This window comes from Schistocerca americana, chromosome 8 (assembly GCF_021461395.2).
Source record: "Schistocerca americana isolate TAMUIC-IGC-003095 chromosome 8, iqSchAmer2.1, whole genome shotgun sequence".
NCBI classification, from domain to species: domain Eukaryota; kingdom Metazoa; phylum Arthropoda; class Insecta; order Orthoptera; family Acrididae; genus Schistocerca; species Schistocerca americana.
This window is the reverse complement of record NC_060126.1, coordinates 143,680,146-143,707,864: the sequence shown is the minus strand read 5'-3', so window position 1 is coordinate 143,707,864 and position 27,719 is coordinate 143,680,146. Positions and strand designations below refer to the sequence as shown.

At 37.8% G+C, this 27,719-nt stretch overlaps 1 protein-coding gene across 1 annotated transcript; it reads right to left on the bottom strand.

Annotated features, from left to right (window-relative positions):
- Nucleotides 1-1,771: 1,771 nt before the first annotated feature.
- Nucleotides 1,772-21,874, bottom strand: LOC124545257 (protein adenylyltransferase SelO-like). The gene is made up of 7 exons (XM_047124134.1): nt 21,262-21,874; nt 21,060-21,190; nt 20,673-20,878; nt 20,312-20,569; nt 9,107-9,228; nt 8,766-9,022; nt 1,772-2,107 (listed from the first exon to the last, which is right to left on the bottom strand). The coding sequence occupies exons 1-7, from the start codon at nt 21,654-21,656 to the stop codon at nt 1,869-1,871; spliced, it is 1,608 nt and encodes a 535-aa protein (XP_046980090.1). The 5' UTR covers nt 21,657-21,874; the 3' UTR covers nt 1,772-1,868.
- Nucleotides 21,875-27,719: the final 5,845 nt, after the last annotated feature.

The following is a 27,719-nucleotide window of genomic DNA, read 5'->3' as shown; positions in this document are numbered from 1 at the left end:
GACTGCATCATCCATGTCTAAGGGCTGCACACTGCCACTTTTCATGCCAAGCATGTACTTCTGAAGATGAGTGTACTAGTTAGAGTTAGCCCGAAATAATTCAGCCAGTACCACCACAGAGAACACATCAGAAGAATGGACAACAGTAATGGTAGAGGTTCCACTGCAAATAGCCACTGCAAGGCAGAGAAGTTGTAGTTCAACAGCTGAAGTATTCCTACAAGCTTATATCTTGCAGAGTTTATAAGCTACAGCAAGCAAGTATGCAAATGATCATATTAACATGTTATGTCAGTATACCAATAATTCAACAAATACAGGCAGAACAGCTCATTTGCAGGTAGGCGCAGCTAGTATAAGCTAGCCATAAGGTAGCCCTATTGCACGTGTTCTGCACATGCGTCCATGGAGGAGAGGCCAGAGTAGTACGGAACATAAACAACTCTGCTGGCTGACTGCCTGTTGCACTGCCTGCAGGTGAGCACTCGAGTTGGAGCAGCCTAAACCAGAATATCGGAGGAAAAAAGTACTGACTTACCTAAAGCCTAATGTACTTAGTAAGAGTCACAATGATGAAATGTCTCCTCTAAGTGATAGATTTTCTCTATTGAAGGGAACTAAATATTTAAAATAATATATTTAATATTTTATATTTATATTATGTTTAATATTAATATATAATATTTGGGCACTTCTTATGTGTCATGTGGTAATTAAGTATCAGTCTCTTGGTAATCTATGGATGATCAAAATGTAAAATATTCTTTTCTTCCTGTATCATTCCTGGAGTAGAAAAACCTCAGAAGCTACATTTCCCCATTCTTATCCTTCACTTTCTTTATTGTTTGATTATTAATGGCACAGCATGCAATGTCATTTGCCTGACTATGATGAACTGCATCTAAGATGTGTGGAGATGTTATATCATGTCGTATCAAAAGAGCAATCAGAATGCTCAAAGCAGGTAGACTGCCTGATGACTGGCATCTGAGGCAGCTGCCCCTTGGAACAAAGTGAGGGTCTCTATTCCTCCAACTTCTCAATTATCTATGACACCTCATCACTTATGTTTCCACTTTCCATTATCTGGCAGAGGGCAAACTCCTGTTAGAAATAACTGCTCAGGTTTCAACTTACTGTTGGGCTAATATTCAGAAATAGGACATCACTGGATAGTAATGGAAGGCTTAATAAATAAATAAATAAATAAATATATCCTACAGTCAGTCAGAAATAATTTTGCAACCTCTGGCAAAAGATCTTTACTTCATTTTCCTAGATGTACACACTTTACCTTTGCGTGTCCTAAATTAAAAATATTTACTAGTCTGTAAAATAGACTAAACCTGTCACAACATGGAACTAGGCCCAGTCTCTTCAGGGGCATATGTTTAAAAGTCAAGTCTCCAATCACATAGTGTTTATCAAAAGAAAACTTTATCTATACTCAACTGAAATATTGAAAATGTTTTTCACTTGGAAAGCAATGACCTTTAATGCCATATTTTAGCAAGTGGTACCTTTTATTGGTTATTTCTTAATTTGGCATATGGATAAGAGGTTGAGGTGGAACACACACACAAAAAAAAAAAAAAAAAAATGGTGTAACTGAAAACTATAGCTTGTTACTGTAATATATGACAATATTATGGAGTACTGTCATTATTTCATCCTAGATATTCCATTACTGTAATATATATTGGCTATGATATTCCATTACTGTAATATATATTGGCTATGAACCATAAATTTCAAATAAAACAACAGAATAAAAAAAATATTATGCTATATTTTCAAAAGGGTGTGAAATAACTGTAAAAGTATCTTTCTTTTACAAAAACATTTATCAGAGTAATTTTAGCACTGGTTTAGCTGGAGCAGCTGACTTTAATGTAGTATGATGAAGGAGGTGGGGGATCAGCATAATTCCTTATTTCTGCTGCTTCCTGAGTGGTGAAAGGCATTTTCAGTATTTCATGCAATACCCTCACTTCACTGTAATCATCTTGCTCTGCCTTCTCAATAGCAGCTTGAGCCATCCAGTTTCGCAGCACATATCGAGGGTTTGTGCGCATAATTGTATCTCTCCTCATATCTTCTGTCAGTCCTGTGAAAATAATTTGGAGGTCTTTAATAACTCAACAATAACAGTTGAGAATGTTTAAATGAGTATGAACATGATCTTTGTGCATAAGAGCAATATGAAACTTATAAACTATATTATAGATTGACAACAGATTTTGAAACAACACAATTTCTAGATCTACATACATACTCTGCAAGCAACTGTGAAGCACATTAGAGATCAACAGGTTTTTACCTGATACAGTCAAATTTTTTTCTGAACTCCAATTTAGTCATTTAATTTCCCCTAGATTCTCTTTATTAGCCACCTGTTTTTGGTCACTCAAACATTAGTAGAACGAGATTTTGTACTTGACTTCCTTTGCGGATTAAATACATTTCCTGTGGATTCTTCCAATGAATCTGGGTCTGGCACCTGCCTTTCTGATGGTTAGTTTTATGTGGTTTTTGTACCTCACATTACCCCATATGCCTATACAGATCATCATCATCATCATCATCATCATCATCTTTAAACTGTACAGGTGGGAACTGTTGTGCCAACACATATTCTGCCTCAAAATCCACTAGATCCTACCCTTCACCTACCTCTGTACCTGTTTTAATCACTTTTCTTTCCTTCCTTCCTTCTTCTCCCAAAAAATTAATGTTCTCCTCATTACTTCAGTCTGTCAATTCACTTGAATTCAGTGAGTATATGAGGCTATGAAACATCAACCACATTGTTCTCCCAGAGACGTTCTCCTCTAACTCCATTTAATCTGTCCTCTCACTCCCACCTAAGCCCTTTTCCTTCAAGCCTTGCCCATGCATTACAGTATGGAATAATCTACTACTGCTCACTGCACCAAGGAGAGCTATCTCTGGCAGCCCATGCCTCAGTCTTCCTTTTGTAGCTTTCTTCCCTCCTTTTCCTTGTACATCTCACCCACTCCACTCACCATAACACCTCAACCCAACTGGGGTGCTGCAGCAGTTTGTCAAGGTACCTATCTACTATGCAACACTTCCACTATACATTGAATGTTTACCTTTCCAAGCACAATTTTTGTAGCATAGGATACATAACCTTATTTTTTACGAATTGTCAACATAATTTATTTTGCAATTCCATCCAATTGTGAACTAAACAAAGCTTATTAAAGAAAGAAACAGGCAATTCAAGTCATTTTCATACACCAGTGATGATAGGCCCAAAATGTAAAAGTTCAAATGTATGAATATGATGGTAGCATAGATACAACAAATAGTTCAAGAAAGGTTTGGAACAAGCTAATAGATCACAAAACAAAGAAGCCTAGTTTTATAATGTTCTTAGTGAAAAACGATTTTGTTCAGTAACCTGACACTGGAAATTCAATCATCGGGTTAGCATTTCTTAGATCATTTGGAACTGAAAGTTTCTATAATCTCCAAAACATTCATTAGAATCACTTTCTAGATATCCTGCAAGCATCTCTCTTTCCCCTTTTGTCACAACACCTTGGATTTCCTTTTTAAGTGGTTATTTAATAACTGTTCAATGGATGGTCTTTTGAATTTCCTTTTGATCTCAGAAAAGTTACTGACTTCGTTTCAGCAACTGCTGCTCAAATGTTTATTGTTATGTTTGCTGATTGAGACTGACAATGTGGCATATTGTGAATATGGTCAGTGACACAGTACAGGCTACCCAAAAGCTTTTGGAGCTAGTTGTAAAAGGCAGATTCTGTTCCACATTTCTTCTAAATACAGTTGGACTAACATCATATGCATCTGCACTGCAATGTTTCACTTTTATTTTTAAGATTCGTGTTTCTTCATTGTACTATAACATGTTTTCCCATGCAGCTCACTTAATGTGTGTGTTGCAGTGTGGTAGTTCTTGTCTTATGGTGTGCATGCAGTCTCAAACACACTCTGCCAATCAGACTGCTCCATTCACTAAGATTTTTAGACAATCCTTGTGTTTCAGAGCTGCTATGCAACTATTCTGTCATGTTATAAGTTTGAGTTGTTCACTCAAAAGGACTAATTTTGAATCACATTGTTATATTTTTTTAAAATATACACACATACATCTCCACATGTGAAATATTACTTTGGTACTGGTTACTGCTTCTTACATTAGATGATCATTATCACACTTATTCTTGCACTGTTAAAGACACAAAATAAGCACATATGGTAAAAGGTGCAACATAATATGGAGGGGGCAATGATTTGGCTAAATAATGGCTAATACATACTCATCAACAACTGACAGAGATAAGTGCTGCAATGGAGTACAAACATTCCTGCCACCACAGTGAATAGACAGTTTGATGGGTCACTTGAGTGGAACATTACCAGATTTTGCACCGGTAGTACTGAAAGTAGAGACACTGGTAGTAGAGCACAGGATGGGCAAGGTGGAAAATATAATCACATTTCATAATGGCCAGTGTATGTGACAATCTATCTTCAAGATGATGCAGGAACTGGGCTTTTCACATGCCACTATGAATGTGCTTGCTGTGAGTACTTTGATGAGGGAAAACTGCTACCACCAGAGTCAACTGCCATGGACCACAAGACATTGATGACAGCAGTTGCACCTGCCTATTGTAGATCATAACAGGGAACAGGCTAGCCACTGCAAATCACTTGGCAATTCAATGCTTGACAACGATACTCCACAAGCAACCATACCACCATGAAGCAGAAAATAGCAACCACCCAACATAAGTACCTCTGCTCACAGCACATCAGAGAAGAAAGCAATTATCTTGGTTGTATGAATACCACCACTGAATGCCTGAAGCATTCGAGGTGGTCACCTGGATTGCTTAATCACAGAACATGTTTGTTGACATCTGCCACCCATGAATTTCTTTAGATGTGGAAACATGTGTAAATTCAAGCATGCCAAATCCATTGACTGAATTCGATGTTCCAACAATCCATACTTAAAATCTTTCAGTATCCCATTACCAAAACATCGTTGCTGGCAGATGGATTGTCTTGACGGAACAAGATCCGTTTCCTTCTTTCCCTTGGAATCCCACTCTACACTCAAGTATTTTATCATCTACTTTCTCTGGAAAATTTCTGTAGTGTTTGCTGGTTATTATTTTATCCTTTGCAAAGCAGTCAATAAGAGCAATCCTTCCAGCATACCACAAAATACTGGCCATAATATTGCTATCAAATGAAATATGACCTCACCTGTTTTAGTTGAGATCCACTGGCATCCAATCCACTGCCTTGAATACTGTTTCATTTCTAGCTTGAAATGGTCAACCAACAACTCCTCCACAGTAATGTATCAGTGCATAATATGAGTTTTATTCTTTTTTAAAATGTTTAAACACAAGTGAGATGTCTGGATTTGCATTTGGTTTTGGTCACTATTCAACAAATGTGGCACACTTCTTGCAGAAAGTTGCATCACAATTAATTCCTCATGTAGAAAATGTATACTATTTATTACAGCATACACACTGCATCAGGGACTATATATCTTTAAATCCTAATTTACCTCTGCCATGTAGCACCCTCTGTGAATGTTCTTATCTGTGGCTGCTACTTTGGGAATTTCTTTCAGTAGAACCCCTTATAGCAAAATATGGCAATGTTTGAATTCAGACACAGATGAAGGGAGTAGACTCATTATACATCTTCATGAAATTTGGATAAATTTCTGTTTGCAATAAACTGTCCAAAACTGAATTTTATGATGGCACCCTATTCCAGTTTATGCTTTTGAGTGGAGCAGTTCAAAGAGCTGCATTACCATCCTCATTATGAAAAGTTTACAGGCACTGGGCAGGTCTGTTTTTGAACATAAACTTCTCCACTTTCCTCTATCCTCCTGCTAAAATTCTACCATTACCTTCTTCCAGTTCCACCTACATATTTCACTGAATACTCTTCTCCACCCCTTTCAGGCAGCTATATCTTTCTTTCTTTCTTCCTCTTAGTCTTTTGTCTTGTTTCAATTCAAATTTTGCTTGGTATTCTGTTACAGGTCATTCTCTTTACATATCCATGCCACTTATGTGATGCTCATCCTATATCCATCTGAAAGGGCACCTCTTTTACCATTGCCCTGAAATTATTATTTCTTTCTCTTCTCATCCTTGTTATTACCATTCCATTTCTGTGTACTTTCATTTTACATATTGTACCTTGCTGAAATCTCTTTCTTCATTTCCAGCTTTCAGAAGCATATGTCAGAATAGACACAGAATAAGATGGATATATTATTCCCTTGGTCTCCTGTGGGACATCTTTGTCCCACACCAAGCTTTTAATGCTCCTCAGAAATGCTACTGCTTACCTCCATCTCCCAATGACTCACTTAATTTCTTCCCATTTGTTCTCATTATAGTTCTCAGAATGCTCGGATTTCTGTTGAAACAAATGATAATGCACCTGCTCACACTTCATTTCTCATTTACGAATTTTTGACGAAAAAGAACACTGTTTTGATTCTCCAGCCTCCATATTCATCAGATATTCAGCTTCCAAAAATAAAGAGTGTTTTATAAAGCTTTCATTTTACAACCTTAAATGAGATTAAAAGCACATCACTGAAAGAGCTTAGTGCTATCTCAAACCTCTAGTTTTGGGGATTGGATGAAGCTGTGGCATAATTGTATAGCACCTAATGGTTATTCCTTGAAGGAGATAATGTTAACGCAGACAAATAAATATAATTATTTCCAAAAACTGAAAATTACCGATACTTTCAGAACACAGCTTGTATGATTGCAGAAATCTGCCTTCATTGCTGTGATCATTAACACATGATTCATAGCCAGTATTTGGTCAACAATGGGAGAAGAAGCAGTGGCCTACATCTCTTGATCACCAGACATTGTACCATTGTCCTTGCTTAAATTTCAAACCTCTCCACAGTGTCTCAAGAAGTAAGGGCACACTGCCAATGGTGATCTGTCCATCAGGAGCTCAGCAATCCTCTTGGTGCTATTTGGGAGAAGTTAACTATGTACTCTGCATTGGGTTTCCCTTCTCACATTTATTGACAATAATATAAACATGAAAGTACACTATAAAAGCAGCAATCACAGTCATCCATACATACGCATCTGACACTTCATAAGTTTGGAGAATGGCAACAGCAAGCCATCACCACTAGGACCTTGCCCAGGATGGTGATATGGGACCTCTCATCAGCAACCAATGCTTATTTCCTGAGTATGGGACTCACTCTGACTATGGTTCTACGAGAAACCCTGTATTATCAATGAGTTGTCTGGGTACTTTTGTATGGCTGCTTCTTCAACAGCACAATTTTTATTGAACACCAATTATGACAAATATATCGAAGAAAATAATGTATCCTCACTTTTCTTGAACCAAACGGAAATAAAGTCTTCTAGGGGTGGATACCTCTCGCCAATTAAAGTACTATAGAGATTATTGAATTACTCAAATGTTAGACTTGGAAAATACTGTAATTATGTCAGACAGGGAAGCAGTATAATAAGAACCACTGTCTTGGTGCATGCTCATGTTGTCTGTGCACTCACAGTAGGCACAATGTGTGCTCAAACAGAGAATGGAGACTGCACCACATTTGCAAACAGATGTGTACATGACAACCAAATGCCAACGGCCAGGAATAACAAGTTACAAAATAGCCAAATATGGCAAAGTTGTCGTAATTAAGTTTACCAGAGTGCATGTGGTACAAATCAGTGAGCTGAGACAAGTGAGGCCAAGACAGTCTGCAGCAGTCCTTAAATCTACTGCTGTTGTTTACCCATGTGACCTGGTGCTGGCACACATGTCATTCTGTGCTGGACCTAGCAACCTCGCCAGACATATGTGCAAGCATATCAACTGACTTATCAGTAAATCCATTTGGATTACAAGAGGTATAAATACTGAGTCTACTGTGGGCATCTTTGTATATTTGTAACATAATTCTTCCGTACTGCTACTTCATTTAAATAACAAACATAATGAAATATCTTCTCTGTTCTCTCCCCGTTCTCCTACTTTTTCATTATCATGGGGGACATTCATTATATCAATGTGATTTTCTTCTGAATAACAGAAATCAGGTTCACTGCCTACCACTCAACTGAGGCATGAAATACTAGATAAACTCTAACCAGGAACGCTCTTTATGACTTCTCTCTCATACCTTCTTCCCCATGAAACTGTCAGAGTTGTAATCAATATTTCAATTAAACTCAGTAGGATGGGCACATGTAAACAATCGCCCTTAAGGACACCATTACATCTATGAAAAATAGTGATATTGAACAAAACTAACTGAATTTTGGATATGTACAGATAACTGTTAACTTTCCTTGCATTCTGACACTGCTGCAACTAATATTACCAACACATTCCTCCTTAATTTGCATTAATGCATCCTAGTTTGGTAGCAGTCGGCATGGATGTGGAAATTTTAAGTTTACTAAAAACTATATACATTTGAAGGTATACTGACAATGAAATCTTCTGGTGTATTTGTGTGACTAGAAATAGAACAGAAATGCCTGCTCTCTTGGTACGCCACAATTACATTGGTAGAATAAGCTGGAGGAGAACCTCACTCAGACTATAAGAAAAGGAAAGAAATTGGTCAGTTTTCATGGCCTGTGTTTGGTAAATGATTAAGATGAGGATGTGGAAAGTGAACAATCTACTTTTCTGCCATCACACAATGTTTCATTTCTTACCATAATCGAGGCTTACTCTTCTTTTGTAAAGTTCCACGAAGCGTTCATATGCATTATGACTAGATAATCTCTGTAAGGACCACAAGTTTGCAAGCTTGGCGGGATCTGTCATGTCTGCTAACTCAATCTCACCAAACTGCCTAAATGTCATTGTAAAATCTGCTCCAGTCTCTTCCATCATTTGCAAGAGCAGCATCAGTAAGTCATTGTCAGAATCATCATATCTTCTTAACCCCAACTTTTTTGCAAACACACATCTGCAATAATTTAAGTTCACAGAATTACACTTCCAATAGCGAGTTCGAAAATCAGGGTTCCAATCAAATTTCAAAACTTCTTACCCGACTCTGTGGTTTGCATATGCAGACAGTTGATTCAGAAGATCCAGAATTTGCCTCCTTTCATATTCAGTAACTATAGCAAAAAGAGCACATGCAAGTTTTTCCAGATTCCATGCAACAATCTGTGTAGGAAGAAACAAAACTTATTCTCTTTAGTAATTTCTACAGCCATTTTTATATTACAAAATTCATGCAATGTATATTTCTATCGATTCTAATTTATTCTGCTAGTTATAGATTGTTTTATTCTTAGTTATTAATTCCACTTATATTTTGTATTCCATGGTAATAGACCACTAGTAGTTCCCTGCATACTGTATTTTTTATGAATTGTCTACCGAACTTTTGTTAGGTAGTTTGCTGTGCCAACGAAACTGTATGTATGTTTTCTTTATTAATTAGCTCTGAAGTAGTACATGGTCTGAAAGCTTGACAAATTTTCAGTCTTGTTTATATGCCTGTCGGCCACTCAATGCCTAAAGTATAAGGTGGTTGTTACTTTTACTCATTCTATTAACTGTAAACTTTAGTCAGCAATTGCTATTAGATGTTCCAAATATGAGAGATTTATGAGGAAATCCTAAGTAACAACAACACAGAAAAGATAGTTTGCTACTCAACACAAGTGAGTCGTAGACTGGCATAATGAAACAGAATGCTTTCTTTTTCAATGTACCAGTCCGCAATTTAATGCCTCCACTAAGTGGTAAGTAGCAGTCTGTCCTTTCCATACTGTTGTTATTCAAGACTGGGCTTTCTGCTGTTTGAAACCCTACGTAATTAATGTAGTACTACAGCTGGCTGGTAGTGAGAATAGTTGTTTTCTGGCTATGTATTTACACCATGCAACAATAACTGTGGCTAATGAATATTTAATTATGTACCTTGGAAAAAGGTAAATTTGACAAGCAGCAGTGAAGTAACCATTACATTACATTAGTGAAGTTTCTTGGTTACAAGGGTTTGTGGAACGTGGAAACCAGCCAAAGATGTACATTTTATTTAAGTGCAATACAATGAAATTACTAAATATTACTGTATTTCAGTGCCAATATTACAAAATAATCCAAATAACAATTTTAATAGTTTCTGTGTACCTTCAATGAAGTTCATGAAACAAAGATGTGTTGCCCTATGACTATGTGGGGCTACCCAAAAACAACTGGAATTATTTTTTAAAAGCTACATATTTTCAAACTGTTTACAAAAAAGCCTTATCCACTTCAAAAGATTCTCCATTACAAAAATACATTTGTCCCACCAGTGCTTCCACTGTGCAAAACATTTTTTTAGTCATATTTAGGAGGGGCTGACAGCTCCTCCCTCATTTTTTTTCCTCGACTTCTTCAATGTTGTCAAATCTGCGTTCTTTCAGCCCCTTTTCTTGCAAGGAAATAAGAAAAAGTCACAAGTCGCACAGAGCCAGGTCAGGCAAGTAAGGTGCACGGGGTACAGGAACCATGCCATTTTAGCCAAAAACTGTGTAACATATGACTCTGTGTTTTTCTGTGTGTGTGTGTGTGTGTGTGTGTGTGTGTGTGTGTGTGTGTGTGTGTGAGAGAGAGAGAGAGAGAGAGAGAGAGAGAGAGAGAGAGAGAGAGAGAGAGAGAGAGAGAGAGAGCGTGCAGGTGTGTTGTTGTGGTGGAAGAATCAGTCTACTGTCTGCCACAAATTGGGTAGTTTTCGATGAACACTGTTGTGCAATCTCTGACAGTTGATCAGTTGTTTGTCAACGGTCTGTGAGCAGAAGCTCTCAAATTTTTTGATTGTTTTCGTTCATTTGGGCAGTTGGTGTATATCCAAAACGATTTGCCATTTTTAAATCGAGCAAACCACTTGTACACTAGAGGTTTTCCTGTAGCATCATCTTGGTAAGCTGTTTTCAACATTAAAAACAGTTTCAGCAGCATTTTTACAGAGTAGAAAACAAAATTGCACAGATGCATGTTGTTCACTTAAACAAAAATGAAACAAGAACAAAGCAGCACTAACAAAAACAATCCCTGCAGATAAATAGAACAAGCCAGGTTGACATCACGGATGGCACTGAACTGGCAATGAACTGTTCTATACACGCCTAGTTGCAGAAATGCATACTACACAATCTCTGCCCATGGCAATGTTTTTTTTGTTCTCCCCCCCCCCCCTCCCCCTTCGTAAATATCAGTGAGTCAACTGCAATGCGACAACTCATGCAAACACCTTGGCATAAAAATTTGTGAGGATATAAAATTGAGTGTTCACATAGGCTCAACATAAATAACACAGGTGACTTATTTCAGTTCACAGATAAAAGACTGTGATAATGCAATCAGTTAACACAGGATACTATTTACAAAACACTTCTGCAATCCATCCTAGAATATTGCTCAAGTGCGTGGGACCCATACAACATAGAACTAACACAAGACTACAAAAAAAAAAAAAAAAAAAAAAAAAAAAAAAAAAACAGAATGAACGGTAAAAGGTTTGTTTGACTTGTAGGGGAGTGCCATACAAATGAAAAACCTGAACTAGCATACACTTGAAAATAAATGTGAACTATTGCATGAAAGCCTACTCACTAAGCTCCAAGAACCTGTATTATGAGAGGAATGTAAGGACATACCAATGTATTTTTCCCATAGTGGTCACAAAGCAATATTACACTATTATACGAATGTGTGGTGTCTATTCTTTTGGACATGTCTGAAAGAACATACATCACACAGAATCTACAGCTGAGATACATTATATGTAAATTGAAGTTGGAGAGAGGGAGAAAGGGAAATGTCCCAATGCAGCTGACAGCAGTGATCCCCTCCCTTTCTTTCCTTTCTCCTCCTCTCCAGCTTCAATTTACATGTAATATCAGACTAATTATAATGTGCACAGAACCATTTAAGCAGTTCTTTTCAAACTACACTCTGAATGAATGGGAAGAAATGTGATACAATGACAAATACCCTCTGCCACACATTCCACAGAGGGGTTTGTAGAATATGTGTGTAGATAACATAGAAAGAGTTGCCTAAAAGAAAGTTCTTTGCTTTAAGTTCCACCACATTTTCAACTAAAAACCTAATATGCTCTGGCAGGCTGTAAAGCACGTGTGTATCCACTGATCTGATCCTTTCTGTACTAATGTTAAACATCTGAAATTTTTGTAAAAAATGTTTTCAGTCCTAATGTTATATTCACATTGTGGCTATTTTTTGAGAAATGGGAAATATGTTTAGTGACAAATATTCTACCAAGAGCAGTGAGGAAAGGGGAAGATGGGCGCGAGTAGGAGACTGGGTTGAAGTAGGTTGGCTGACTACCTGGAGGGAGAGGCAGTACGTGTCCATTGATGGTACTGGAACTTCACCTCCTGAAGTTTAATACTGGCTAGCTATCTGTCACTTTGTAATTTTACCATTTCCTCAAGAAAATAATTTTGAAATCAAAGGTATGTAATTTTTAAAAAGTGCCAAAACCCAAGAGCGATTCTTTAGCTTCAAAACAGTTCATACGGTATCTTATTTGTGAGCTGCCACACATTTGCAGCGATGTAGTTTGCTCACTGTGAGATATTTCGAGATCTCAATTGGAGTCAATCCCTTATCTGAGAAAAAGCTGTGTGGAGGCCTACGAAGAGTCATCGCAGGCAGTTTATGGGCTGCAGTTTGTCTTCCCAATGCATTCTAAGTATGCTCTATAGAATTAAGATCTAAAGAGCTTCATGACTGGCAATGCAGCTTGATGACTGAGATTATTGCATTTTGAGACAACGTCTTGACCAACTGCACTACTGCCGTGTGTGTGTGTGTGTGTGTGTGTGTGTGTGTGTGTGTGTGTGTGTGTGTGTGTGTTTGTAAGTAAGAAGATGGCTGTGTTCTGCGTAAACAGAGACCAAGAATACTTTATGGCATCACCAGTGTGCTCTTTGTGTCTGTTCCACACCACATGCTCCAGCCATTGCCAACACTGGTAACTGCCAACACTGGGCCACAGTTTCTGCTTCTCACCCTGGAAAAATTTAAACAGTCATAAAACCACTGCTGCTACTTCTTAATATAATACTTAATGTGTATGCTTCATACCATCATAACAAACACTACAGTTGCTAAGTATCTTCACCTAAACTAACATCTGTGGGCAGGGCATATACAGCTTAGTGTAGGCCAACTGACTTCTTGGGAAACTGCTACTCGTAGGTAACTGAAAGGTGCACAGACAACTGTTTTGCAGATGTGATTGAAATTCATTACACATTAAGGTCAGATAACGGTCATGCTGAGGAATTATTATATTTTAACACACTAACTTTGTTACATACAAAACATAATATTTTGAACTAAGCAACTTTATTAAACTGTTCAGTTATATAAACTAGTGTATACGATGATGACATAAGTAAAGACACAATGTCATGAAGTTTTTATTTTGAAGCGGAATATTTTTGTATTAACTTTATATACTTTTAGAACATATTTCCTCTCAACAAAAATTCTCTGAGAAGTGAGTCATTGTCCCTTGACTTTTTTCTTTGATGGAAATATGGGTAGCGCCATGTTTTGATTGTTACTTATTCTAAGGTGTGTGTAGAGCTATTGAATTTATACTGCCCACTGGAACATAATCTCTTTGAGGTGATCTCTCTCTCTCTCTCTCTCTCTCTTTCTTTTAGTTACATATCTTGACTGGCATTATTCTGAATGCAAACTCAACTCCCCTCTCTCTCTCTCTCTCTCTCTCTCTCTCTCTCTCTCTCTCTCTCTCTCTCTCTCTCACACACACACACACACACACACACACACACACACACGTGACCAGAGTCTATGGCAACTGCCAGAGACTGTGGTCGTGTGTGTGTGTGTGTTTTTTTTTTTTTTTTTTTGCCTATTTTAGACAAAGGCCTTGTTGGCTGAAAGCTTACTTTCCAACAGTATTTTTATTGGCCTACCAGTAACTCAGCATCTCCACTATATTGTGAGTAGCAACTATCCTTTTCATAATATTCCATACTGGATTTTCCACTGTTTGAAGATGGAAAAGATTGGACTCATGTCAGAACTTGGCAGCTGGAGACGACAGTGGTCACAAGTGTCTGAAGGGGAGGAGGATTGGGTTTAACATTCCGTCAATATCAAGGTCATTAGAGATGGAGCACAAGCTCAAATTGTGTCAAGGATGGGGAAGGAAATCATTCATGCCCTTTCAAAGGAACTATCCCGGGATTTATCTGGAGCAATTTAGGGAAATCATGGAAAACCTAAATCTGGGTGGCCAGAAGTGAGTTTGAACTGTTGTCCTTCCAAATATGAGTCCAGTGTGCTAACCACCACACCACCTCACTCTGTACATGTATTTGAGTTGTGCATATATGAACACACACACACACACACACACACACACACACACACACTAGCTACATCAGCCACAGACTGGTTGTGTGTGTGTGTTTTCTACTTCAAAAGAAGGCCTCTTGGCTGCAAGCTTTATATATACCAGTCTTTTAATTGTGCCTGCCTGTGACTCAATGTCTCATCTATATAGTGAGTAGCAATCTATCATTTTATAATAATGAATGTGTATGTACATTTTCACATCTGAAGTAGTTTTCTTTAGCTGTGTTTGTCCACTGCTCAATGCCTTCTCTATGTATTGAGTAGAAGCCTGTCCTAGTTATATTGTTGAGTAACAAAATGATTTTTCTTCCTTATAACTGCAGAAAGCATATGTTTTGAAAATGAACTTTGAGGAAGAGTATTTTTTGTATCCTACCATGTTTAAAAGCATCCTGCAATATTTAAGTCTGATGGGTACAAGGTAATTCATGCCTAAGTTTTCGCAGTACATCTGGTGGGAACTGTACTACAAGTTTTAACTGTGTCTTCAGCACATCTGAAAAGGGGAGGAAGGGGAGAGTTGTACCTACTGCAAGGTAACAGGATATTTATCATTACATTGTATATTTCCTCGGCCCAACAGAAGAGGACTTTCAAGACAGAAGTAACCTAATATTTTGACTGGTCCATGGCTGTCTTGGATCTAGCTTGAGGAAGAAAGTCCAGCTCTTAAATGTAGACATGGAAGTTTTATAAATCATTACTGACAAAAATATTGTTTTTTTTCCCTTTTCACTTTATTTTTCCTGTCTGGAACATTGGGAGCTCTCGTGATTCCTCTAAGTTTTCTGGCAGGGACACCATTCCTAAATACTTCAGTTAGTTCTAATATTACTTAAAAGTCTCATTAGCAGCTGAACACTTGTGCTCCTAAGTTCTGACATAAGTCCAATTTTTTCCATCTTCAAACAATGGAAAATCCGGAATGGAATATTATGAAAAGGATAGTTGCTACTCACAACATTCTCTCCTAAAGCACTACTTGCTTTCTCTTATGATGCAACTGGAGTTACTTCTCAAAATGTAAAATGTGCTTATCTTATGTACTGACAGAGTGCACTTAAAAATCTTAGTAACTCCTGAAGTGGCACCACTGTGATAAAAGACAGAAAAGACTTTCAACTTCAAGTCCCAATAGTCTCACAGGTAATACTTGTTTTTTTCACAGTTGTCATCACCTCCATGTTAAAACCCAATCACAGAGTCCAGTTTGCCTTGCTGAGCATACATTTTTGCAGCTTCCTTCTGGTCAGTTCTCTTACCCCAGGACGACTCCATAACAGAGAATGATCACACACATGGATACCTGTGGTTGTTTGACACTGAGTGATATACGGAAGAGCACAGAAATAGTAAAAGAGATTGATGGGGACAATGACCTTGTTGTTTTCCAAAAATGTAGAAGAGGAGCTTTCAAAAACACCTGGCATGTTACCCTTTTTATTTCTTCTCAGCATCCAAACAAAGGTATCATATGGCTCCTCTTTCCAGCAACTTAACCTCTAAGAGGAACCTAACAGTGGTGCTGAAGGGCAATAAAGGTAATGCAAATGAACTGTTACCTCTTAGTCTGTATATGGACAAGTTGCATAGTGTGATAAGTGACTCCACCTATAGGAAGCCTAATTATGACCCTAGAGGGCATGTGCAACAGAAAACTTCTGCACTCGTGGATTATTCCTTGTTACCTCAACACACCATCAAGAGGCACATGTGGCTGCTAACCAGACTAAACAACATTTCAAAAATTCATAAAACAAGTTTATCTTTATGGCCAATAGAAAGCAATATTGGTGTTTCTGCATATTATGATCTAACCAAACATACTGCTTCCTTATTAAGGTCACTGGTGTGCAGATGTTCATGTCAAACATGTAACTCCATCAACTTTATTAATAGGTTGGGGGCTATGCATCTAGGCAGTTCAGACCATTTAGAAAGCTTTGATGTAAAAAGTTTTGCATCACCTCAATTCTGAGAGTTCCAGAACCTGTAGAGAAAACTGGAATAGAGATCAACATAAATATCATTTCTGCCCTTTTTATTGCTCACAAAAACCACACATTGCATGTTGTAACACCATACAGTGAGACTTTCAGAGGTGGTGATCCAGATTGCTGTACACGCCGGTACCTCTAATACCCAGTAGCACGTCCTCTTGCATTGATGCATGCGCATATTCGTTGTTGCACACTATCCAAAAGTTCATCGAGGTACTGTTGGTCCAGATTGTCCCACTCCTCAATGGCGATTTGGGGTAGATCCCTCAGAGTGGTTGGTGGGTAATAAGATGTGCATGATGGGGGTACAAATTGTTGCTCATGAAGATGAATGCCTCACCAATATGGTTGCACTATCGGTCAGAGGATGGCATTCATGTATTGTACAGCCATTACAGTGCCTTCCGTGACTACCAGTGGCATACGTCGGCCTCACATAACGCCACCCCAAAACAGCACGGATCCTCCACCTTGCTGCACACACTTGACAGTGTGTCTAAGGCATTCAGCCTGACCGGGGACACGATGTCCTGTGACTGCACGAAAAGCATCATTCAACAGGGTGGTGTTGCTGTCAGGTTTCCTCCAAGCCATAATCCGTAGGTAGTGGTCATCCACTGCTGTAGTAGCCATTGGACAGCCTGAGTGAGGCATGTCATCGACAGCTCCTGCCTCTCTGTATCTCCTCCACGTCCGAACATCATCATTTTGGTTCACTCCGAGACGCCTGGACACTTTTCTTGTTGAGAGCCCTTCCTGGCACAAAGTAACAATGCGGATGGGATTTGACCACAGCATTGACCATTTAGGCATGGGTGACCTACAGACAACATGAGCCGTGTACCTCCTTCCTGGTGGAATGACTGGAACTGATCGGCTGTCAGACCTCCTCTGTCTAATAGGCGCTGCTCATGCATGGTTGTTTACATCTTTGGGTGGGTTTAGTGACATCTCTAAACAGTAAAAGGAACTGTGTCTGTATTACAATATCCACAGTCAATGTCTATCAACCGGCGTGATGCAAAACGTTTTTTGATGTGTGTAAATTTCAGATGGACATCAATTTTTGAACAATTTATGATGGTGTCAACTGTACTTCCACAGTGTGCCTCATGGAGAAAATTTATGGTTTTTATGTAACCTCAGCTCCATTCATATTAATGCTCAGTTCACAATGGATGTTTTGGTTAGATGAAAAAATTACGGCTGTCTGGAGCACTCAATTTATCATAAGCCAACGTATACCGAATTGTATTTACCATTTTCCAATTGACATCACCCATTACAGACCACCAGTGTGCTTAAAACATTTGCACAAGGGACTCACTCAGTCTGGGATCTAGACAACTTGCCAAAGTGCTGAGACAAAATGAACAGGCTACTTAAGTGATAAACAGGACATGATCAATGAAAGCAAAAAATTAGGAACTGGACAGAGAAGAGAGAGATGTCACAAAATCCCTAGTATTTCTATCCTTTGTTGCCAAATTTTATAGAAAATGGCCAGAATCCTATGGAAATTTCAGGTTAAAATGGTTTTCTGCCCAATATCTTACATTGCAGTCCTTTTGGGATAGGTTAAGGGCAATTTGTTATTGTGGTGGGCTGGAATTTGTTGGATACCTTGCCAATGTGATATGGCAAAAATCGGAGAAACAGTGCTCTCTACTAAGAGCAATGAGAAAAAGGTTTCCACCAGAAAAACAATTTATGCAAGTCATGACAGTGGTAAATTTTTTTGAGCAGTTTAGTATAAGTGGGAAAAAGAGAACAGTTGAGGATTCAGTGTATATATGTGGGGAGAATGTAATACAATACGGAGGATCTATAAAAATCTTTGATCATTTATCTAATGATCTGAAGGATCTAAAAGAAAACAAAACCACTTTTAAAAGGAATTTCAAATAATACCTGCTTCAACTTTACTTCAAAGAATTTTTTTGCTATGAATGTACGAGTAACTTTGTAATTGTGCTTATTGAATATTCTACTTTCTAGTGTGTACGTTCACTGACCAAGACCTCAACAATGTGGTGAGTAGCAACATATCATATCATCTTTTATATTGGGTGGTTATAATTAAACTTTCTCTATTTAACACATTATAACACGGAAACTAATTACCATATGAGGATCAAACTTGGTAGCATTAACGTCAAGGGCATGGGGAAGAGAAATAATGCAGAATCAATTCAATTGAAACACTTTTAATGTGCTGATATGGCACATCATACCATTACATACCGGTAACATTACTGCTACAAAAGGGGCTCAATATGGCACTCATCAGTGTCCAGAAGAGTCTGAAAGTGCAGGATTGTATTCTGCACTGCAGAACGAAGCATGTCCGTAGGTATGCTGGCTACCTCTTGATATGCTGTGTTTCAAATCAGCACATGTGTGAATGTTCCCTGGTAAACCCTGTCTTTCAGGTAGCCCCACAACCAGAAATCACAGGGAGTGAAATCAGGTGATTGTGCCAGCCAAGCACTTGGAAATGATTGGCTGATAATTTGATTATTTCCATATGTGTTTCACAGAAGCAGGTGAACTTCACAAGCAGGAGTCCCATCTTGCATGAAAACTGTTGTGTTCAATGAATCTTTCATCTGTACGGCTGATATGACTTCCTGGCGAAGCATATCACAGTAACGCTGGCCAGTCACACTGCACGTCTTTGGTCCTTGACCACCAACCTGTTCAAAACAGAATGGACCAATGATGAACATAGTCATGAAGCCACACCATACGGTGACACGTTCACCATACAGAAGATTTTCATCACAGTGACTGGCTGGGAATATCCCATCACTTGGCAATTCTGTCTGTTCACCTCATCCATCAGAAAAAAATGAGCTTCGTCTGTCCATATGATGCTCCAGGGCCAGCCTCATCAACTTCAATCCTTGCGAGAAAGTGGAGAGCAAAGTCAACATGTCCTTGTGCATCCTGTAGTGCAATCCTCTGTATGATATGGATCTTGTATGCATACCATTTGACAGTGGTTCAAAGCACCTTCCGTACAGTGGACCACGGGATGTTCAACTGTCTTGACACAGCATGCACACCTCCTGACAATTGGGAATTGCGCACAGCATTTTCTGGCATAGTAACAGCAATTTCGTTGCTCATCTGTGGTGCAACCAGTTATCAGTCTCTTCCAGGAGCGACGCCCAGTTCTCCAGTTGATTCGAACTACTTCATCATGCAGCGCACAGCAGGTGGAGAAATAGGACTCTTCCATAATTCTTTCAACCAGCGATATTCACAAAGTTTACTGTTGTCTTGATGATAGAGTTCCACCAATAATACCCTGCTCCTTTTGTCCAAGCTCATGTTGACAAGTCGGCAAGCGCACTGCGAATGGTCAGGTGTGGGAGACTATTAATCATGATAACTGATCATGGGACCTGGTGGCCATAGTTGGAACTGGATGGTGGTGCTGTGATGCATGTAAATAGTGCACCCCATACTCTGAACATTAATGCTACCAAGTTTGATACTCATACTGTAATTAGTTACTGTGTTACAAGGTGTTAAATAGGGAAAGTTTAATTATAACAACCCAGTATTATAAAGATCACACCTAGAACTATTTTTGTCTCTCTCTCTCTCTCGCACACAAGTGGCTGTTGCTGCATTACCCTGGCAAACCACTGACCTGATGGGTCAAGTTGCGTACAAAAATCTCAAAATAATGTTACATCCACAATTTTGTTTCTGTTATCTCACTCAAACTTACATGAACAGACAGCTTACTTTTTTACTATTAACTGTAGCAAATACATGCTAAGCCAAAAATATAAAGCATTTGTGGCTATGTACCTACTTACTTCAAGCTGCTTATCAAATGCGTATCTTTTGTTTTTGTCTGATGTATTTGGTACAAATTGTGAGTCATAGGCCTCTACAAAGCCAAATGGGCCGTAGTCAATGGTGATGCTGAGGAGACTCATGTTATCAGTATTCAGTACTCCATGTGCAAATCCAACTGCATGCCACTGTACTACAAGATCTACAGTTTTGTGCATGATTTCACTGAACAATAGCACATATTTATTCTTTGCATCCTTCAGTCTTGTGAAATGTTCCTGGAGTTGGAAAAATATTATTTCATCAGATATTTCTTTTCATGCCAGGAAGGATACACTATTTTTGCAGAAATAATTGTAAATACAAAGATGAATATTTCACCTGAACAATGTACTCTAGAAGTATTCGAAGGGTGGTTAGTTCACCATTCTTTGCTAGAAGCTCCAATGAGCCAAATCGAAACCATGATGGGGCTACCCTCAGCACAACTGCCGCCCTTTCTGCTTTAGGTGTGCCTTTGTAAAATTCGTCTCTCATCACAAGATCTTGGCTGGCAACTATTGCAGCTGTTCTGCATGTTGGAATACCTGAAAGTTTCACAAGTTTCAGGCTGTTACTTTTTGTTTGCTACAGTAACATTTATGTATCAAGTGATTTTCTACACAGCCTGGACATAAATGTTGCAAACCTCTAGGCACTATAATGGATAAATAATTGTATTTATCTTTGTTAATACTTATAATTATAATAAAAACAAAATATAACGACCTAAATAGAACATTGCTTCTGAGCAGAGGAATTCTCTGATGGAAGAACGCAGCACCGCTCGTCCATCGTCGTCGCGTGAATATGGTGTTTTTCCTGCACCTTTCAGCTGCAGTTCCCAACGCTGACCTAGACTGAAAATCGTAACTAGATTAACATTAAATACGCCACTAACTTAATTCAACCAACCGAACAAGCATTTCACCTGTTAATATATTCTCCCAATAAAATTACTCTCCCATCTCCAAGCTGTCCGTTCCAGACGCCAAACTGATGGCCACCATACCTATGGGCAAGAGTCACTGAACTATCAAGAATCTTATTACCAGCCACGAAATCGACGAAATCTTGGGTCTCTGTTATTTCCGGGTCCATGTCAAGAATTTGAGTCAGCACATCTCTCGAATATGCCACTAACTTCACCTCTGTTTCCAATGGCGTTGGTAACACTTGTGAAAACAGCGCACCTCGTATATTCCGGCGGATATAGTTTTCTCTCGTTTCATCGAGAGGAAGTTGGCTTAATGTGCTGGGAGAGAACGACCATTCGCTTAAGCTCCTTTTGAGGGTAGACCGAACCGTCTCCCTGAACACATTCATGGTAGTATACGTAAAGTGCTACAAAATTCAAATTTTAAAAATGAGGGTTTGACAGTCACAAGTTCGTAGCATAACTGATGCAGTGGTCACAGTACTATGAACTGAAAGGGCGGCTCTGACCCGCGCTTAAAAATTACAATCAATTTAGTCTATCACAACCATATGACAGCACAAACAATTCCATGTTAGTTGTTACAGCAGCACCAAAGATGTTGGAGGAGCAGAGATAATAAAACCGTAAACAAGACAACTGAAGTCTGTCACGCCTATTAGAACAAACCTGGGGAAACTGTGGAATGATTTACGAAGATACTCTACAAATTTTAAAATATCTTCGGGGAAAAGGATCAGGCGACACGGAACTGGCGTAGAACGTTTGGAGTGGAGCAATGAGGAACTCTGTGATACATGTTGTCGACAGCGTCTTCAGCATTTGACGCGGACATGGACCATCACATTACTGCTAAACAGTGCATTTGATTGCTGAACCTCTTTATTGAATCTATGATTGTCAACTGGGCGGGTCTTTTTGAGGCTTAACAAAATCTACGAAAAGTTAATGTGATTGCTGAGTGATAGAAGACATTACCTCTTTGCTTTTTCTAAATTACTTCCGCACTAGTTAATCATTTTATAGAATTATTTACTGAATAAATGCTCAGTTGCAAAGGTTTCCAAGAGGCGACCTTTGAAGTACATATGGCGTTAAGAAAATATGAGCCTTTATTGGGAACGTGTATCACACATTTGCAAAGAACAAAAACTTTTCAGAAAGGTACAAAATATTTATCAGGGAACAACAAAATATAAAATAAACAACGACTTATATAAACAACATGGTATAACTTTGCGCTACGACCAAGGAGGTTAAAATACATCCTTGGTTAAGCTACAGAAGCAGACAAAATAACAGGCGTCTAAAGCTAGCGAAATGAGGGATGCTCAACTACCGGACCTACCAATAGATGGCTCTAGCGCGTGCCGGCCAAAGATCATATCATTTAGTGTCCGCCAGAGGTCACTGGTGTCCGCCATATCTGAATTTGGCAAAAAACGAAGTGTCAAAACACGGATGAAAATGTTTTTCATTCTGCGCCCTCATAAGTCTTTTATATTGGATGTTCTATATATCTAAACATCAACATAATGAAGTGTTTCTAATCTAGCGAGAAAAAAAACAGTGACAGTTCTGCTATGAAATTCCTAAATTCGAGTGTGTTTTGGAAGTTTGACAAGCTGACCTATAAATCGTTTACTATTAATTTTATGAGTGCTTTACCTATTTGCCCATTTTAAAACCCTATTTAAGATTCAATGGAGGTCAACAAATTAGCTTACTTGCCAAAGCTTTTAACTACAGGTATAATTCGGAAAATTAAGTGTGGAAAACAGTGAAGACGTCTCTTGAAAAAAAAATGTTGACATCGTTTGCTTAGGGGTATCATTACTGACAACAGAAATTACAATAAACGGAAAAAATGATTATTTTTCTTTATCTGTAGTGATACATTACTGATCCGCATATATGCTGACACTTTAATTGCAACATGCACTTACGAATTTGGCTCTCTCTTTGATCAGAAATTTAAATGCCGTGATTTTATTAATGCCTGTACGTGGCATGGTGTATTTTAACTGAGTGATAAGGTAGAAGCACCAGTTTTTGACAGTGCTTCAGCCTTTGATACAAGACAAGAAATACTTTTAAATGAGACAAACACAAAGGCCAACGTTAAAGGCTCCTCTTAAATTCATGACTTGTATCATTTGGAAGTTAAGTCTAGTAATAATATTATATTGGACTGATCAATGATGATGTAGGAAGTGAAGGAACTTGTTGAAAATAACATCAATCACAGCTGTTAATTTTAAGGTTGGGGTGTCTTAAAACTGTAATTTTCCAGTCTGACACCCAAACAATGACTGGTACCGTGGTTTTATTTTAAAACTGAATTCAAAACATGTCAATGATCAAAATTAATTACACTATGAATTACAACCATGGAATTTTATTTCTGTGAATCTTGGTTCCAGTCTTTGACATGGTGTTAATCACTGGAATGACTGGTTGTCATTATAGGGCCCAAGCAGAAAACAAACCTGAAAGCGAAAGCTGCAGAAGCTGGCCAGACAGGCACCCCAATGGCTGCTACAATCTGTGTGAGACAAGGGTGACATTATATTGCAAATTTAGTGTAAAAAGTTCCATATTGTCTGAATTTGTCCTATACTGACAGGACATTCTAGTCCAGTCGATTTTCTTATCTGCAAAAGTACACTAGCCAATACCAGTGGCACTAAGGTAGTGCCAAATTACAAACTATCTGGTAACAACAGAAGTATTGCTGGACAATGTACAGTAAATAATATGTAATAAACTGAGAAATTCAGAGTTGGTTTGAAGAAATAGAACAGTATTTCGAAAGAGAGTAACATTTTGAAAATAACAAATGACGCAAGTAGAGTTTTCAGTTCTTATGAAATCTCGCTAAAAAAAATTTTTTTCCCCTCTCCTCCATTCTCAAGGGAAAAATGTGATAACATAAAAGTCCAAGAAAGTTGTGTACAATGTAGGAAATGATGAAAAGGAAAATCTCACTATGCTTTTTATAGCACATGCTGCTGTAAAGCTTGCTGCTCCTAAGAACATGATTTTTTCTCCCCCCCCCCCCCCCTCCCTGTGAAGAGTGTTTCTGTAATAATAGCTAATAGCATACCAAGAACATGAGGGTGTCACAGTGGAGATTTGTTTTCTGGTACAGATGTCTGATACAACTATTCCACAGCAAAGCTTACTTTCAATAGGTGTGGTACCAGTGCACTCCCATAGGATAACAGAATATTATGTCCTCCAGGAATCACACTGGGTACACCACATAAACTGTACAGCAACTACAATGTTTTGTGAGCAAGTAATACCAGTCAGTATCTTTAATTTTAACATAATTCTTGACTCCCATAATGACCTGCTTCTGTGTGTGCTTGTACTACAGGTTATTGGTAAAGCAAATACTAATTGAATAGGTCTTCACAATTTTAATACTTTGCAGAAATTCTGAAAAAAAGTAAATTGTTTTATTACTGTATCACCTCTGTGGTGAATTCAGAGGTACTGACTGGTTTCTTTGAACATTTAATAGAAGCCTTTTTATCTGCTATTGATTAAGAGCCATTCCAAGTTCAGTACAGAACAGTCTTTCGCATTTTTCATGACATTTGTTATTCTGTACACTAATATTTCTTCTTCTAAATGGTAAATAATGCATTCAGACATTGTTGGTATTAAAGGTAATTCATGAAATAAATTATATTTAAACCAGAAAATTAAAGGTTCCACATGGCACATGAAAAGTACCTGGCTACACCCATGTGTGTACAGATTCCAAATTGTCTGTGAATTTGAGTTACAAACTTTTTTAAATAGAAATATGAAGAGCACAATACTTTGGGTCTGCAATAACCGAAATGTAAAATACTTTACTTCCCTATGGGAAACTTTGTTCTTTACGTGACTTGTGCAACTGCTTTCACTCTTAATGGAAAACTAAATGGTTTATATTAAAGTTAACTAGCAAAAAGTGTAACCATTGTTACATATTTTCTGTAAAGTAAGATTCCTTAATGTTAATTCCTTCCTTTGGCATCATAACTTGATAATTTCAGTTCCGTATGGGACATATGAACTAAGAAAATGAAATGCTTTTATTACTATGACTAAACAAAATCTCTTTAACATGTAGTACACAGTTCAAATCAGCAAAAAGTGTAACCGTGTAATTAAGGTAAATGATGATGAAAATTAGGCATGTAACATGAATACTGAAATTTCCTAGATTTCCAAGTGTAACTGTAATCACTGTATTCTGTACTTTGTAGCGCTAGAAAGATAATTACATATGATTATTTGCATTCTCCCCCCCCCCCCCTCAACACAGGAAAATATAATAGAAAGACCTCCTAGCAAAATAAAGACAAAATTCACAATATTAGGTTTTGCCTCACTCAGGCCCCCTTATTCTAGAATGGTTCTAAAGTAATAAGAATGCTTACGCTCAATTGGAAAATTGTGTTCATTCTAGGATGTATTAAAACAAAAATCAACAGAGTAACAATTTTATTGCTCTTATGTTGCAGAGTATCCACAAACATTACTGTTTGAAACATAGGGCCACTGCATACTCCATTAGATCACACCCATCCTATGATTAAACTGTTTTCTTAAAGTGATAAATTGAAGTTAACATAGTTATTGAGAGAAATACTTTCTCACACTGAAAGCCATCTGTCAAATAAGTCTCAGAACATAATTTTTTCATTAATTTCACACAAATCACCTGTTTTTAATGCAAGTGCATATTTTGTAACACCAAACATCTTAAAATAAGCTTATATAATAAACAATTATAATTTTGTTACAATATCTACACAGGATGTAAAGAGTTAATTTTACTTCAATGTGATTCATCCTTTCAAATTCATCATTGCACAACCACAAATCTATGTACAAAATAGTTTTAAGAAATCTGTCAAAATGTCTGCATGGAATGTCCCATTACATAATCTTTTCCAATTTGAGCATTATACATGATTAAACAATATGAGTTTATTTAACTTCTGCCTTATACTTGATTTGTTGTCTAAAATTTTCTCAGTGGACATTTTTTTCCATATGTTTTTAAGCAGATGCAGGAGTACAGGGATGCAATCTTACAAACAAGTTGAGTCTGATGTAAGTCCTCAATCCCAATTTCATAATGGTAATCATGACCAAGAGCAGCAGATGGGTAATCTACAATTTTATTTTTAACACAATGCAAAATCTTGGCCTGAATATACTTCTGTCACATATCCCCAGCAATCACAAACATCTGAAACAGTTTCTCTGAATATTCTTCAACAGAGTACACGCAGTCACTTGTTTCAACCAGTTTTCCTCAGTAAACAAAATTTGACAAATGCATTTTTATTGGCCATATTGCCAAAAGCATAGAGAGCATCACATTCTAAGGCAGATTTAACTACTGGTGGCTTCTGTATGTGAAGACAGTCTTTGTATGTGATCTGCCTTGACAGGTGCAATGACACATACCCTGCAATATAATAGAGTATGGTTTGCTTGTAAAATGAGAACTTAATCTTATCATCAAGAAGTGCACACCACTTCTCTACTTCATTTTCTGCAGCACTTTCATAACTTTCTACTACATGCTTTCTTGTATGAAAATCATAAACAGGTGGCAAACAACACACATTAAAATTTGAGCAATTCCCATTCATTGCAGTGACACTGTTACCCAAGAGCAACTTTCTCATGGCACATTTGAACTGGTATGCATTTGGATTGTTGTTCCAATCACCTCTGGACCGAATGCAGGAAAAAAAGCCCTATGTGGTCTTGTAACAGTTTATATGTTACCAAATACTTCAGAGGAGATTCAACACTAAGCATACTTGCCAGAGCTATGTGCCTGACCAATTGCATATTGAAAATTATCCCAAAAGCAAAAGTATTTCTTGCATGGAGCAGCAATGGAACACCAATGATTTTTAAGCTTTTGATATAATTTTCAGTGTCTCTGAAAATACCAAGCCAATAAGATTTGTTGTCAAGTCTCAGGGGACTCTTATACCCTTTACCTAATGGATTTCTGGAGTTCAGAATATCAAAAATCCTATCAATATAATAAAAAAATTCTACTGTTGCTTCACTTCCTTTAAGATTTGGATCACCAACCCTCCTCAAAAACTCTATACTATCTGCCACTCTAGAACTCATAGTCTGTGCAGCTAATGAAACATTCATTTTTCTATTTACATAACTTATATGTTGTCCTGATAGTTTGTTGGCAAATGTCATACCTTCTTGTTGTACCTTGTTCAATTGCTCAATGAAATGCCATCTAATAATGCCAGTTGGAGACTCAATAGCAGATACTTCTGCTAGAGCATTTCTGGCTAACTTAATCGTATGACATGTCCAAGATACAATAAACATTGTATTTTTCCACAGGATGAGGAATGTGGCTTTTAAAACCACCTTTGTAAAAGTTTAAAGTACAGCCA

Coding starts and splice junctions, on each gene's coding strand:
- LOC124545257 (XM_047124134.1), bottom strand. CDS start 21,656: ATGAATGTGTTCAGGGAGACGGTTCGGTCTACCCTCAAAAGGAGCTTA. Junction 21,191..21,261: donor TTGGGAGAATATATTAACAG/GTGAAATGCTTG, acceptor TACGATTTTCAG/TCTAGGTCAGCGTTGGGAAC. Junction 20,570..20,672: donor TTCTAGAGTACATTGTTCAG/GTGAAATATTCA, acceptor TTCCAACTCCAG/GAACATTTCACAAGACTGAA.